Source organism: Bremia lactucae, linkage group LG6, assembly GCF_004359215.1.
Source record: "Bremia lactucae strain SF5 linkage group LG6, whole genome shotgun sequence".
In the NCBI taxonomy this organism is placed as follows: domain Eukaryota; phylum Oomycota; class Peronosporomycetes; order Peronosporales; family Peronosporaceae; genus Bremia; species Bremia lactucae.
Genome location: NC_090615.1, coordinates 8,338,492 through 8,352,305, shown reverse-complemented (window position 1 = coordinate 8,352,305; position 13,814 = coordinate 8,338,492). Strand labels below are relative to the sequence as shown.

At 47.3% G+C, this 13,814-nt stretch overlaps 2 protein-coding genes across 2 annotated transcripts; both read left to right on the top strand.

Annotated features, from left to right (window-relative positions):
- Window positions 1-11,554: 11,554 nt before the first annotated feature.
- On the top strand, window positions 11,555-11,818 carry CCR75_008674 (uncharacterized protein; the record flags this gene model as incomplete). The annotated part of the gene is made up of 1 exon (XM_067966724.1): window positions 11,555-11,818. One exon carries the CDS (start codon window positions 11,555-11,557, stop codon window positions 11,816-11,818), a length of 264 nt encoding a protein of 87 aa, XP_067818341.1.
- A 91-nt stretch (window positions 11,819-11,909) lies between these two features.
- On the top strand, window positions 11,910-12,479 carry CCR75_004758 (uncharacterized protein; the record flags this gene model as incomplete). The annotated part of the gene is made up of 1 exon (XM_067962844.1): window positions 11,910-12,479. The coding sequence occupies one exon, from the start codon at window positions 11,910-11,912 to the stop codon at window positions 12,477-12,479; it is 570 nt and encodes a 189-aa protein (XP_067818536.1).
- Between the last annotated feature and the right edge of the window lie 1,335 nt (window positions 12,480-13,814).

Below are 13,814 nucleotides of genomic sequence, written 5' to 3'. Positions count from 1 at the left end.
TGTGGTCCTTGGACGGACTACAAAGTGCTACCAGGTGTAACGGGGCACTGCGACTTGTACTGTTTCAGTACAAGTCCACTTCACACTGCTTCAGATGTGAGTGGTGCCTCTCGTTAGGTGACGTACACTGTACGTATAGAGGAAGACTTCTCTTAAGGCAAGTTAGCTTAAGAGTGTAAAATGAAAACTGTATTAATATAGTTAAGTGTCTTGTTAATCTATCTTTGTAAATGTTGTCTTAACTATAAACTAATACTAAACATGTAAATGAATTCGTATCTATCTTATCTCGTAACTCTCTTTGATTACTTCTACAGCTGATTAGTCTGCGGAATAAATAGACATAATGGTCTATACCTATTTATGGATAAGAATTCAGGAAATTACTATATAAAGTAATTTCCTCCAAATATTATCTACTTTTAAATAATATTAATTAACAACCTTTTAGTGTTAATTTCATGTAACGATACACCCCGTTACACTACTTGGAAGTGCGCACGAGGAGACGGATTATCGCTTCCGTGACGACACTTAACCAGAGTACTTAGTGTGTTGGGTGAAGTCGCTTGCGCGCCCACCACAACTACCTCACTGCACGCAAGAGAAGCAGGTTAAACCGCTTCCTCGCTGTGTTAGAATGTGTGTCTGAGTAGAGCGTAGCCGCATTACGACGTGTCCGCCTAAATTAGTACCTGCTGCCCAGTAACTGAATATGAAAATTTTCTGGAAGACTCCAATGCAGGCCCGCTCGGTCTAAGTTGTTTCGAGTGCAGTCTACCACTTTAAAAGAAGCTTATCGTTTGGTCTTAATTAAGAAGCGGAGTCACATTGCGTATTTGATTGTCGATAATGCAGGCAGGCGTTTCTATGGTAGCTACGCTCTACCTTAACACACACAATGAGGTAGCGGTCTGATCGCCTTCACTGACGTTCATTGAGGTAGTTGGTGGGCGCCTAAGCGACCTCATCCAAATAATTAAGTACCTTAGGACAAGTGTCGTCACGGAAGGGGGTAATCCGGTTTCACATGCGCACTTGTTAGCTAGGAAGCAGTTCAAGACTGATTTATATTTTAATCGAATCAAATGTAAAACATATTTAACAATCAACAGATGTCATCTCTGTGAGTATGCACCCGTACATTGCGAGCGTATTATTCTGAATACTTCGGATCTTGGGTGACGCTAGCCGTCATCTCTTTCTATGTAAATGCACTTTATGCATCCCATACAGAAGGGTGGGTTACTTTGTGCACCAGTGCACTACACTCAAGTGGCAGGTCTATTTACTTCACATAAAGTAATTGACCATCCCATCTAGTACATATAGTGTGCTTAATGGGGTTGTGTAACATAGGGCAATTTAGCCCGTTACAGATAAGCTCAGAACGAAAATGCCGAGCTAAGGCAGTCCAGCTTTGTGATCCAGGAAATGTTCTTGGAAGGAACCAAAGATACATGCCAATTTAAGGTACACCAATGAAACGATGTGTTGATGGTAAAAACGGTAGAACTAAATGCTATAAATGAGGCCTAAACGGCCATTTGCAACGTGTAAGGGGTGTCTTGTTAAACATAGTGTAATTCTTTTTAAGATGAAAAATAAATACTGTTTCCCATGTGTTAAAAAATTACCTAAAAAAAATTAATATCTTTATTAATTTGACTAAACAGTTTCAATATTGCCAAATTTGGTAATATTGACGCAATAAAACATTAGTACTATTAATTAATTGATTTAGTTTTTATTTAGCTCCGCCAATCGTAACAAGACACGATAAGGCGTTGCCCCAGGAGGCGCTTTACAAGTTAGTTATTAATGTATTTAAGCCAGTAGATAGAAGATCGTTAAGAAAGACCTTAATATATCAATGCAGTTTTACTTTATCCCTATTATAAAGCCTTATAAGTTAGCCTTAGTAGCTAAGGCTTCTTAGCTACTTAGAACCTTCCTCTGCACGTCGTGTACGTGGAGTAGTCGATGCACCCCACATTTACTGTAATCAGTGTAGGTTGACTACTACTGTAATCAGTGTAGGTTGACTACTACTGTTATCAGCACTACAAAAGGTGCCCCGTTATATCTGATTAGCACTTCGTAGTCCGTTCAACGGCCTTCGCACATTCCGTCGAACACGGACATTTTCGATTGAAGAAGGCGGGAGCTTTCAAGCCTCGCAAGAAGGCTACCATGCAACGCGTGAAGGTTCACTGTTTGAGAGACCTTGAAGAGTTGGGCCGTAGGCGGGCCAGCCGTTAGCGCAATGTTGATACTCGGCTAAAGCTGAATTCATACAACATGGACTCGATGGGGCCCATGAAATAGTAGCCTTGCTCTACCAGCAAGGCTCTCAACACGCGGAGGTGTTACGAGAACAAGGTGCTCATTAGTTAAAATTGTTGAGGCAGCAGCATTTGCATGCTGCTAGCAGGCTAACGCTTCCGCGTCGAACCGGAAGCTCAAAGATCACAAATTTCAAGTTTAATGCAGTCGAAGGCGATTCCTTTTCAGACTTGGTTAGTCGAATTTGACGAAGCAATTGAAGCTCGCCGCATTGAAGTCGATGTGACGAAAGTATGTTCAACATAGCCGGACGTGCCAAATCTTGGGCCTTAGGGCTCAAGCTTCACGACCTATATGTCTATGGTTCGCATGAGATCTATAAGACTTGGCTCCGGCAATCGCGTGAGCCAGCGAATTTAGGGCTCGAACCAAGCTCCTGGGTTTTAAAGCAGGGCAAGCGTGTTCTTTGAGCTTATGCCCAACATACACGATACCTTGTAAGTTGTATCGTAAGCCAACCATATTTGAACAAACACAGGTATCTGTGTTGATTAAGGTCTTGCATACGGTCCTGTCAAGACTCACCTGTTCCGGCTCGAACTTAATATGCTAACCCAAGCGATCTCTGAAGCGGAATAGGAGGACCTAAGCCTCTAACAGGCTTTCGTCCACTGTGGAGCTTATCATCCTTCGAGACGACAAGTATACGGAGGTCCCGATTGCTAGACCTCTCGTATGTAACTTAACTAGCGAGAATCTCGCTTTTTAAGTTACATACGACTGCGAAAATGCAATCGTTGTCAACAGACGGACACTACGCCTATATGTGTAGTGCCACGCCCAGTGCCTATGAGTATAGTGCCCACGCCGAGTGCCTGTTGTACACCACGAAGAAGTTATACTCTGCGAAGAAAGACAGCCACCTTGCCATTCTTGCTAATGGTGCTGACTGTTTATGGTCCTGCGTAAACACGCATGGTCTGTATACACAATGAACGGTCGCCCGACCAATACTAGGCGGGATTACCGCGCCGCTTTAATATGCATTACGATGCGATGAAACAGCGGTCACAGCGAATTAATTTCGCCCGCTTGCGTGTAAAAGAAATAATGGGTGGTACTGTACCTTCTGTTTCTTCTTACCACGCTACTTCTGAAAGTCTTTTAAGACTAGCGAAGAGGCCTTTTTATAGGCAGTCACCAAGCCGGGCACGATCGGTTCCCAAGAGTCGAAACTCTTCGGGTAACCTTTCCATTGGACGAGGATTAAATACTTCTAACTCACGGAGCTGTGGACAAGCAGCCTTCCAACAAGGAAGCATTTGTTCCCACCCGCATCCGTGCAGGCGGCGTTCGATAAGGAGTGACGATCTCGCCCACCAACTCGCGGCTGCCTTACCTTCGGTCGTTCAGTCGCAGGCGTTAAGCGCTGCCAAACGATGTGTTGCGGATCTTGAGGGTCAAGTCTTGCGATTGACCTCGGATCTTTAGGATATCCGCGCGAAGGATCGTCAGAATTATGAACCTGAAACTTCGGTTTAGAAATTGATGCCGAGGGACCCGCATTACGCAAGTGGTGTTCCTCCTTCTCCGAGTCTTTTACGTCCTATGGAAGGAGGAGGTCGGAAGCAAGTCTTTCGCCTCTCTTCTCTCCACCATCTGTTGGGGAAGTATGGGTCTACATAACGTTTGAGACGATCCACGTAAGAGACGGGGAGCATCTTCACGTATGACGGGAGAATGAGCCTATATTTTAGGTCTCTAACCTCCTCGGCGCCAGTAAATGGCCCAATGTAACGTGGCAATAATTTCGTAGTACCTCCAGGTAGTACAGAAACTGCATTTTAGGTAGAATAGCAGTACTGAAATAGAACTTTATCTCCAACACTAAAGCGTTCATTGTTTTTGCGACCATTTCGGTCAGCATATTCTTTGTGTTTGTCCTGCGCGCTTGCCATCGCGTCATGGACTTCTCGCGTGATGGCTAATCGCTCATACACCAAGCGTTGAGCCTCGTTCACGTTTTTTACATTCAAATCGCCTACGACACCGCCGAGAGGTCGGTCATAGAACGTAGTTTTATTGATTACTGCTAAACTGGCAGGGTCACTAGGGCAAGTTTCTGTCGTTGACATGATACCCTCGCGGGTAATCGTCATATTGACGAAACCATGTCCCTCTTTCGCACCGAGCGTAGTGGGGGGCCCTTCCGCACTAATAATTGGGCTGCGCATAAACGAGACTGGCGTCCGAGGAAGACACAGTCCGTTAATATAAAACGGTGTTCTCACCCGTACAGGCGTGGACACTGTTATTTATAGCAAACTCCACAAAGAGCAATTGTTGGCTCGATTCTTTGGGTGTCGCCTTCGTGCGCAATACATTCGCCACGACCCGATTGGCACGTTCTGTTTGGCCATCGGTCTGGGGATGATCTGCGGTCGACGTGTGGAGCTTGCTACCTAGCAGCTCGAACACATGTCGCCAAAACCCAGACGTAAAACGTGGATCCAGGTCCAATACGATGGACTCGGGCATCCCGTGTAGGCGGAACATGATCCAGGAACAAAAGAGCTGCCTCCTTGCCTGTGGTCGATGTGCTAAATGCATCATCTTGCTCAGTCTGTCTACAAAGACGACAAGCCGGGTCCGACCTTTATGATCGGGCGGCAGCCAAAATGAATTCCAGACTGACTGACTTCCAACAGTTGGTTGGAATCGGTAGCGGCTTCAGTGGCGCACTGCTGGGCGGTGCAGGCTTAATAAAGTTGGCCACCCCTCTATATAGGTGTGGCCACCAAAATTCCTCTGACACTCGTAAGAATGTCTTTTCACGGCCCAGATGCCCACTTGATGGCGCATAATGGAGCTCGTGAAGGATCATCAGCTTGAGATCTGTGTCATGAGGCACATAGATTCTCAAGGGATCACAAGGTGACAGCTGATGCCATAACAGGCCATCGCTGTAGCTAAAGCGATTGAGCTTAGCTTTCAGGTGCGACGGAAGGGAAACCTTTCGTCCACCGAAGTGATCCAACAGCAGGCGACAGTGGTCGTCCTGACTGTAGCTCTCTTTTATCTCAGAGGCCAATGAGCTCGTCACGTGGTATGCCTTCATGGCTGCCAACGTCGACGGCTGAAANTAACCTTTCCATTGGACGAGGATTAAATACTTCTAACTCACGGAGCTGTGGACAAGCAGCCTTCCAACAAGGAAGCATTTGTTCCCACCCGCATCCGTGCAGGCGGCGTTCGATAAGGAGTGACGATCTCGCCCACCAACTCGCGGCTGCCTTACCTTCGGTCGTTCAGTCGCAGGCGTTAAGCGCTGCCAAACGATGTGTTGCGGATCTTGAGGGTCAAGTCTTGCGATTGACCTCGGATCTTTAGGATATCCGCGCGAAGGATCGTCAGAATTATGAACCTGAAACTTCGGTTTAGAAATTGATGCCGAGGGACCCGCATTACGCAAGTGGTGTTCCTCCTTCTCCGAGTCTTTTACGTCCTATGGAAGGAGGAGGTCGGAAGCAAGTCTTTCGCCTCTCTTCTCTCCACCATCTGTTGGGGAAGTATGGGTCTACATAACGTTTGAGACGATCCACGTAAGAGACGGGGAGCATCTTCACGTATGACGGGAGAATGAGCCTATATTTTAGGTCTCTAACCTCCTCGGCGCCAGTAAATGGCCCAATGTAACGTGGCAATAATTTCGTAGTACCTCCAGGTAGTACAGAAACTGCATTTTAGGTAGAATAGCAGTACTGAAATAGAACTTTATCTCCAACACTAAAGCGTTCATTGTTTTTGCGACCATTTCGGTCAGCATATTCTTTGTGTTTGTCCTGCGCGCTTGCCATCGCGTCATGGACTTCTCGCGTGATGGCTAATCGCTCATACACCAAGCGTTGAGCCTCGTTCACGTTTTTTACATTCAAATCGCCTACGACACCGCCGAGAGGTCGGTCATAGAACGTAGTTTTATTGATTACTGCTAAACTGGCAGGGTCACTAGGGCAAGTTTCTGTCGTTGACATGATACCCTCGCGGGTAATCGTCATATTGACGAAACCATGTCCCTCTTTCGCACCGAGCGTAGTGGGGGGCCCTTCCGCACTAATAATTGGGCTGCGCATAAACGAGACTGGCGTCCGAGGAAGACACAGTCCGTTAATATAAAACGGTGTTCTCACCCGTACAGGCGTGGACACTGTTATTTTTAGCAAACTCCACAAAGAGCAATTGTTGGCTCGATTCTTTGGGTGTCGCCTTCGTGCGCAATACATTCGCCACGACCCGATTGGCACGTTCTGTTTGGCCATCGGTCTGGGGATGATCTGCGGTCGACGTGTGGAGCTTGCTACCTAGCAGCTCGAACACATGTCGCCAAAACCCAGACGTAAAACGTGGATCCAGGTCCAATACGATGGACTCGGGCATCCCGTGTAGGCGGAACATGATCCAGGAACAAAAGAGCTGCCTCCTTGCCTGTGGTCGATGTGCTAAATGCATCATCTTGCTCAGTCTGTCTACAAAGACGACAAGCCGGGTCCGACCTTTATGATCGGGCGGCAGCCAAAATGAATTCCAGACTGACTGACTTCCAACAGTTGGTTGGAATCGGTAGCGGCTTCAGTGGCGCACTGCTGGGCGGTGCAGGCTTAATAAAATTGGCCACCCCTCTATATAGGTGTGGCCACCAAAATTCCTCTGACACTCGTAAGAATGTCTTTTCACGGCCCAGATGCCCACTTGATGGCGCATAATGGAGCTCGTGAAGGATCATCAGCTTGAGATCTGTGTCATGAGGCACATAGATTCTCAAGGGATCACAAGGTGACAGCTGATGCCATAACAGGCCATCGCTGTAGCTAAAGCGATTTAGCTTAGCTTTCAGGTGCGATGAAAGGGTTATCTTTGGTCTACTGAGGTGACTGTAGCTCTCCTTCATTTCGGAGGCCAATGAGATCGTCACGTGGTATGCCTTCATGGCTGCCAACGTTGACGACTTAACTTGTGCCTTTCATTATTTTTGCGACCATTTCGGTCCGCATATTCTTTTTGCTTGTCCTGTGCACTTGCCATTGCGTCACGGACTTTACGTGTGATGGCTAATCGCTCATCCACAAAGCGTTGAGTCACGCTCACGCTTTTAGCATCAAACTCGCCTATGATACCGCCAAGAGGTCGGTCATAAGGCGTAGTTTTATTAACCACTGCTAAACTGGCAGGGTCACTAGGGCAAGTTTCAGTCGTTGAGATGATATAATCTTGGGTCATCGTAATATTGACGAAACTATGTCCCGCTTTCGCACCGAGCATAGTGAGGGGCCCTCCCTCTCTAAGACTCGGGCTGCGCACAAACTAGATCCAATGAAGCGCGCCTGAAGCAAGACCTCGTTGTTCAGCGGCTGATACATGGCGCGAATCTTTGTCTCAAAGATTGCCCTAAAGGAAACGCCTTAACGTCCGATATAAGCGCCAAGTAAGCCCACTCTGGGCACGTACGACACCATCCGGGTGTCGTATATGGTGAGCTGCACCACACCGCACTGCTCCACGGCTAACAGCCAGTGTACAATCGTGTGCGCTGCTGTTCCATCGAACTTAGGCGGGTCCATCCGAATGGGCCTCGGCTGATGCGGCTTGGCGGAGAGCATCTCAACAGTCGCGTTGAGAGCCTCACTCCGAGCCTGCTCACGCCTAAGCTCATCCTGAGAATGAGTGACAGACTCCCCCACAGCATTGCTCTGTGCCTCAGACGCAGCTATCCGCTGTCCGCTGCCCAAGCACGAACGCCTAAAACTGCTATAACTGAGCAGCTTGTTGCTCAGGAGGACTGCCCAAGAGCCTGGCCACCAAGTCCCTGCACCAAGTGCTCTACCACCTCCCGATGATGTTCGAAGAGGTAAAAGAAATTAGCTTAATCGATTATAACGCTCATTCTTACTAACACGCTCTGAGGGACGGGTCGTGGGTAGGACTACTAGTGCCACCAAGTATAGGCCGCCGCTACTTAAAGCTGCCACGCACTACTTAACACAGACCTTCTGAGCACAGTGAGGAAGCGTTTAACCGTCTTATTTCACGAACAGTGAGGTAGTTGGTGGGCGCCTAAGCGATTTCACCCAACGAACTAGAAGCCTTAGTTTAAGTGACGTCACAAGAGCAGTAATCCTGCTCCAAGTGCGCACTTGAGATCTAGGAAGTAGTTTTCAGAATGATTTATATTTAATAGTATTAAATATAAACCTATTTTTCACAATCATAAATGCCATCTCTGTAGATATGCACTGATATGTATTGCGAGGATATTATCCTAAATGTCTCGTATCATGATGACGCTAGCTGTTATCACGGATGACGCTAGGCGTCATTTCCTTCAATGTGAATGCACCTATGTGCATCACATACGTAACGGTGGGTCACAATGTGAACCACACCCAAGTGGTGGGTCTAATTACTTCACTTAAGTAATTGACCATCCGCTTAGTACACAAAGTGAACTTAACGGGGATTGTTTAACATGGTGCAACTTTAGCCCGGTACACTTACGTCGAATACAAGCGATACCTTGTAAGCTGTATCGTGCGTAAGTTCATTGAAAAGCAGACGTATACAAATGTGTTGAATAAGGGTTTTTCGGACGATACCGTCAAGACTCACTTGTTCCACCTCAAATTAGTGACGCTAGATCAAGCGATCGCTTAAGCGAAACATGAGATATTCACCATGAAGCAGGCTTTTGCCCACACGGGGTTTTATCGCCCTTCGAGACAACAAGATTTTGGAGGTCCAAACCAATGACCTTTGTTATGATGAGAGCGAGAAACACCGCTCTTCAAATCACAAGTGATTGCAAAGACGCAATCGCTGCCAGAAGACAAGGCATTATGTAGTGCCCGACGCCAGTACCAAGAAACACTCTGCGAAACGATCTACCTACCGCTGGGAATAGCGGAGCACGCGGATCTGACGCTGTTGCGAAATCGTCGCGGCGAGTAGGACCATTAGAAACGATCGGGGTCAGAAGGAACGAAGAGTCCTACTGATCTAGTAGAGTAAAGAGAAGTGTAATCTTCTTGAAGAAAGTTGTGTTGAATTACGTTACGCTATGAGCTTGAAGATGGACTTACGGTCGAGATTCCAAACCGGAAAGTAAGATATATTTTTGAGTTTATCTCAATCTTACCGTCAACTTTATCCTACCGTTAATTCTTTCCTATCGTTCGCTGCGCCCCCTTTCCCACATCTGTGGACTACCATAAAATGGGGGACGTCACTGTCTGGCGGTACAGTGCTAGTGAACCCCAAATACCAGTTCCTGAAGGTTTTACTTTTTGTCGTTGCCGGGTAACGAACCGGTGACCTGCGGGATGCACCGCCATGCCTTACCCGACTGAGCCACAACACACAATATATCCCACACTCAAATTATCCGTATTATTCTTGTTATACGATCCCCTATACACGCATATGTATAAAGCGCAACACTTTCGCTGAACACATCAATCTTCAATACTCTCCTTCATGTGCACCCGGAGTGATGCCCTTATGCTGCCATGCCGAGTCCCATGATAAACTTGGTGTGCTTGTCTCTTGGAAGAGCCTTGGTTAACCCGTCCGCGATCATTTCTTCAGTTGGCTTGTACTCCACTGCAATTACCTCACTCGCCACCTTCTCACGCAAGAAATGAAACTTGATTTCGATGTTCTTCGTGCGCGAATGGTAGACAGGATTCTTGGCAAGCGCAATACATCCTTGATTGTCTTGAAAGATCGTCGTCGCCGTATCAGTATTGTACTCCAAGTCCTTTATCAGATCTCGAAGCCAGACTGCCTCTTGAGTTGCGCTGTATAGACTCATGTATTCTGCTTCCGTGCTTGCGGTTGCAACGGTTGGCTGTCGCTTCGAATTCCATGAGATCTTGCCGCCGTTTAGGAAGAACACGTATCCTTTTGTTGAACGCCGCGTATCTAAGTCGCCTTGCCCAGTTTGCGTCCGCGAATCCAATAAGATCTCCCTTGTTAACGCCACTAAACACAATGCTAATATCTTTAGTCGTCTTCAAGTACTTGATAATTCGCTTGGCTGCTACCCAGTGTGACTTCCAGTAGCGCTCACAATACTTGCAACTTCGCCAACCGCATGCGCGATGTCTGGTCGTGTACACGTCGCTATGTACATTAATGCCACCCACCAGCTCACGATACGGAAATTTCGGTGCGAACGCTCCCTCTTCAGGCATCTTCACCAGTTTCGAGTTGTTGTCCGCTGGTGTGTACACGTCCTTGCAATTCTCGATTCCATACTTTTTCGAGAGTCGCCTGATGTATGCCTTCTGGTTCATCTTGATCAAATGCTCATCGCGCTTGCGGTGAATCTCGATTCCTAAGCAGTACTTGAGATTCCCAAGCTCTTTGATGCTGAACTCTCGCTTAAGCGCACACTTAATGTTCGTAATGTGCTCCTCAGTCGTGCCGAACAGCATTAGGTCGTCCACGTAGATTACAATGATGCTGTATTTGCCGCTTGACACTCGAATTAACACACACGGATCTGCTGAAGTGCTTTTGAATCCTTGGTTTTCCAGATGCTGATTTAGTTTGCTGTTCCACTGCCGCGCCGCTTGCTTGGTTCCATGCAGCACTTTCTGCAGCAAACACTTCTTCATCGGATTTTGTTGATATTCAAAACCGTCAGGTTGGTCCATGTAGATCTCCTCATCAACTTCTCATACAAGCATGCGGTATCAACGTCGAAATTTTCTGCCTCCGAGTCTTCAGCTGCTGCAATAGCTAACACCGTATTGATTGACTCTTTCCGAGCCACTGGCGCAAAAGTCTCGACGGAGTCGATCCCAGGTAGCTGCTTAAATCCTTTTGCAACTAATTATGCCTTGAACTTGACAATAGTTCCACTTGGATCGCGCTTGATCCGGAATACCCACTTGCAGCCAACAGCTTCTTGCTTGGTGGCATGTCCACTAGCGTCCACGTTTTGTGTTCGTTGAGTGACTGCATGTCGCTCTTCATTGCTTCCAGCGACTGTTTCTTATTCTTACTCTTTAATACTTCATCGTAGCTTGAAGCTTGTTCCCCATCGTCATCTGCGATAAAACAATAGAACACTGCACGCATTTCCGTAATCAAGTAATTGAGTATGTTCTACGAGCACTTGGAACGGAGCACCGGCTCTCACCTGTTTACGCGCCATAATTGAATGGAAGAGCGGAATGAGCAAACCGCGATGTAATACAAGTCGCTCGTGATGTTGCTCGAGGCGAAGTTGGACGTGCGCAACTGGGACATCATTCTCCCTGCTCTACAAGCCTGCATCCACCATTCACCCGTCGACAGCCTCGGCGGCCGAAGCCCAACAGAGATGTTTATAGGTTTTGATGTGCCACCTGTCATTGACCCAGTCGTCGTAAACAGTGACAGCAATACTGACGTTTTAATGACTCTAAACCCAGCAACAGCTGCCCAGCAGATCGACAAACTGCAGGCTAAAAGTTGCGCGACATGCACTTAGTTGCATTCGAGAAATCTGCTACCCGCCAGCGCAAGCAGCAAGCTGCATCGAGCCACAGACCTGCCAATTTTGAAGACGGGGAGTTCGTGTTATGCTCTCGCATTTATCCACGATTGACGGCGTCGAAGCTGACAGTACGCTGAATTGGCCATTTGCAGTCGAGGAGATCAAAGAACACAGCTGCTTGATCAAAAACATCCTCACTGGCTCTCTGTACAACGTTCCCGGCTCACGAATGAAGCGATTCAGTGGAAACTATCTTGGCGTGACGGACGAGCTGCGCGAGCACGTCGTGAACCAAGGTCTCGTGCTTGGCGACCGCAGCATCGACGATCCCCGATACAACAAAGCAGCAGATGTTTTGAAGCTCAAGGGTCAGCTGAGTGGGACTCGAAGAAGAAGAAGAGTTATCGTGGGAACCGCTATCATCAATGCGAGCAGATGTTCCAGTCCTGGTCGCGCAGTATCTCAACAACAATGCGCAGAAACCAGAAGCGGTGAAGTACCAAGCAAAGCAAGACTAGCACAAGCGAGTGTCGAACCGAGATGTCGCTCATTGGGAAGAAATGTGTTGCGGATCGTACCTAGCGCGACATCTCGAGTAGCTAGCTGCTATAGTTTCGAGCTGAAAGAGCTCGCCAAGCGGTACGACCTTTCATAGAAAGCAGTTGTGAAACTCCTCAGCTAACAGCGGCGGCGGCAGTGGCAGCAGCTTGCCCTGCCGCTTGCATGGCTTGCATCCATACACACTTTGCATTTTGCACCACAGAGCTCAGATCCACCACAGTCGTTTGTGCAATTGAATGTTGTGGTGCTGGGGCAATTTTGTAATACACCCATTCGAAAACCGCGAAAAGTTTTCTACAGGGTAAAGCTCTAATGTTTTGTAGCCTTAATTAAAATTAATTCACCTGCACATGAAACCCTCAATTAGCAGCGAAAATTTTAAGAAATGCGGAATGTTCTTAGGTCTTACCAGAGATATTGATGTTCACTTCTTTACTTCGAAATATGGAAACAGTGCATCATCAAGATGAGAGTAAATTACTTCGCGATGGGATTTAATGCCATGCTATTTATTGTCAGACGCGGTATCCAATACACCATTTTTCAATGTGAATGAAATTTTTGCTTGCATAAACCTTCATATTGTGAATCTCTTCCACCCATTTGACATTGTTGGTTTGGTATTGAAGGAATTTCACGGCGATGCTCACTAAAATTGCGTGAAATTAACGATTTGACGCGATAATCCATTTACAATACCTCCACCACGGCGAGGCATATTATGCGCAGAGTCGTAAGTTTAATAATAGTTATGAAGGATGTTTTGTTTAAACTAATGCTCGATAGTAAAAAGGATTCTCTTATTACGTTTTAGCCTACCAGTAAACGGTTCAGACTTGTAAACTTCCTCACCAATCAATCGGTTGGTTGCAGTGCAACACCTAGGTTGACCGGTCAGAAAAGACAGGCAGTGTCGTCAGTCGTATCTCGCCGTCCTTGCCCATGTGCAAATATTCCTTCAACACTCCTCCTCGACTGCGGCACCACCATAATCCCCTTCTTTTCCTCGAGTCCTGCCTCTACCCTAGGCTCATCAACTCGCACAGCGACGCAAGCTTGGCTGCATCCAGGGCCTTCGTCATTAGGTCAGCAACCTGGGCTTCAGACCTGACGTACTGCGCCTGTATAATCTCGCGTCGTGAGTAGTCCCGCACAAACTTGAGCCGCACATCGATGTGCTTGGCTTTCAAGGAAGACGCCTCGCCATCCAGCTGCTTGATAGCGGCTTGATTATCGATGTACAGCGTCATCGGCAGTCNATGGTGCATTTAGCACCATGTAAGACATCGATCACAGGCAAGGAGGCAGCTCTCTTGTTCCTGGATCATGTTTACCGACTACACGGGATGCCCGAGTCCATAGTATCGGACCGGGATCCACGTTTTACGTCTGGTTTTTGGCGACATGTGTTCGAGCTGCTAGGTAGCAA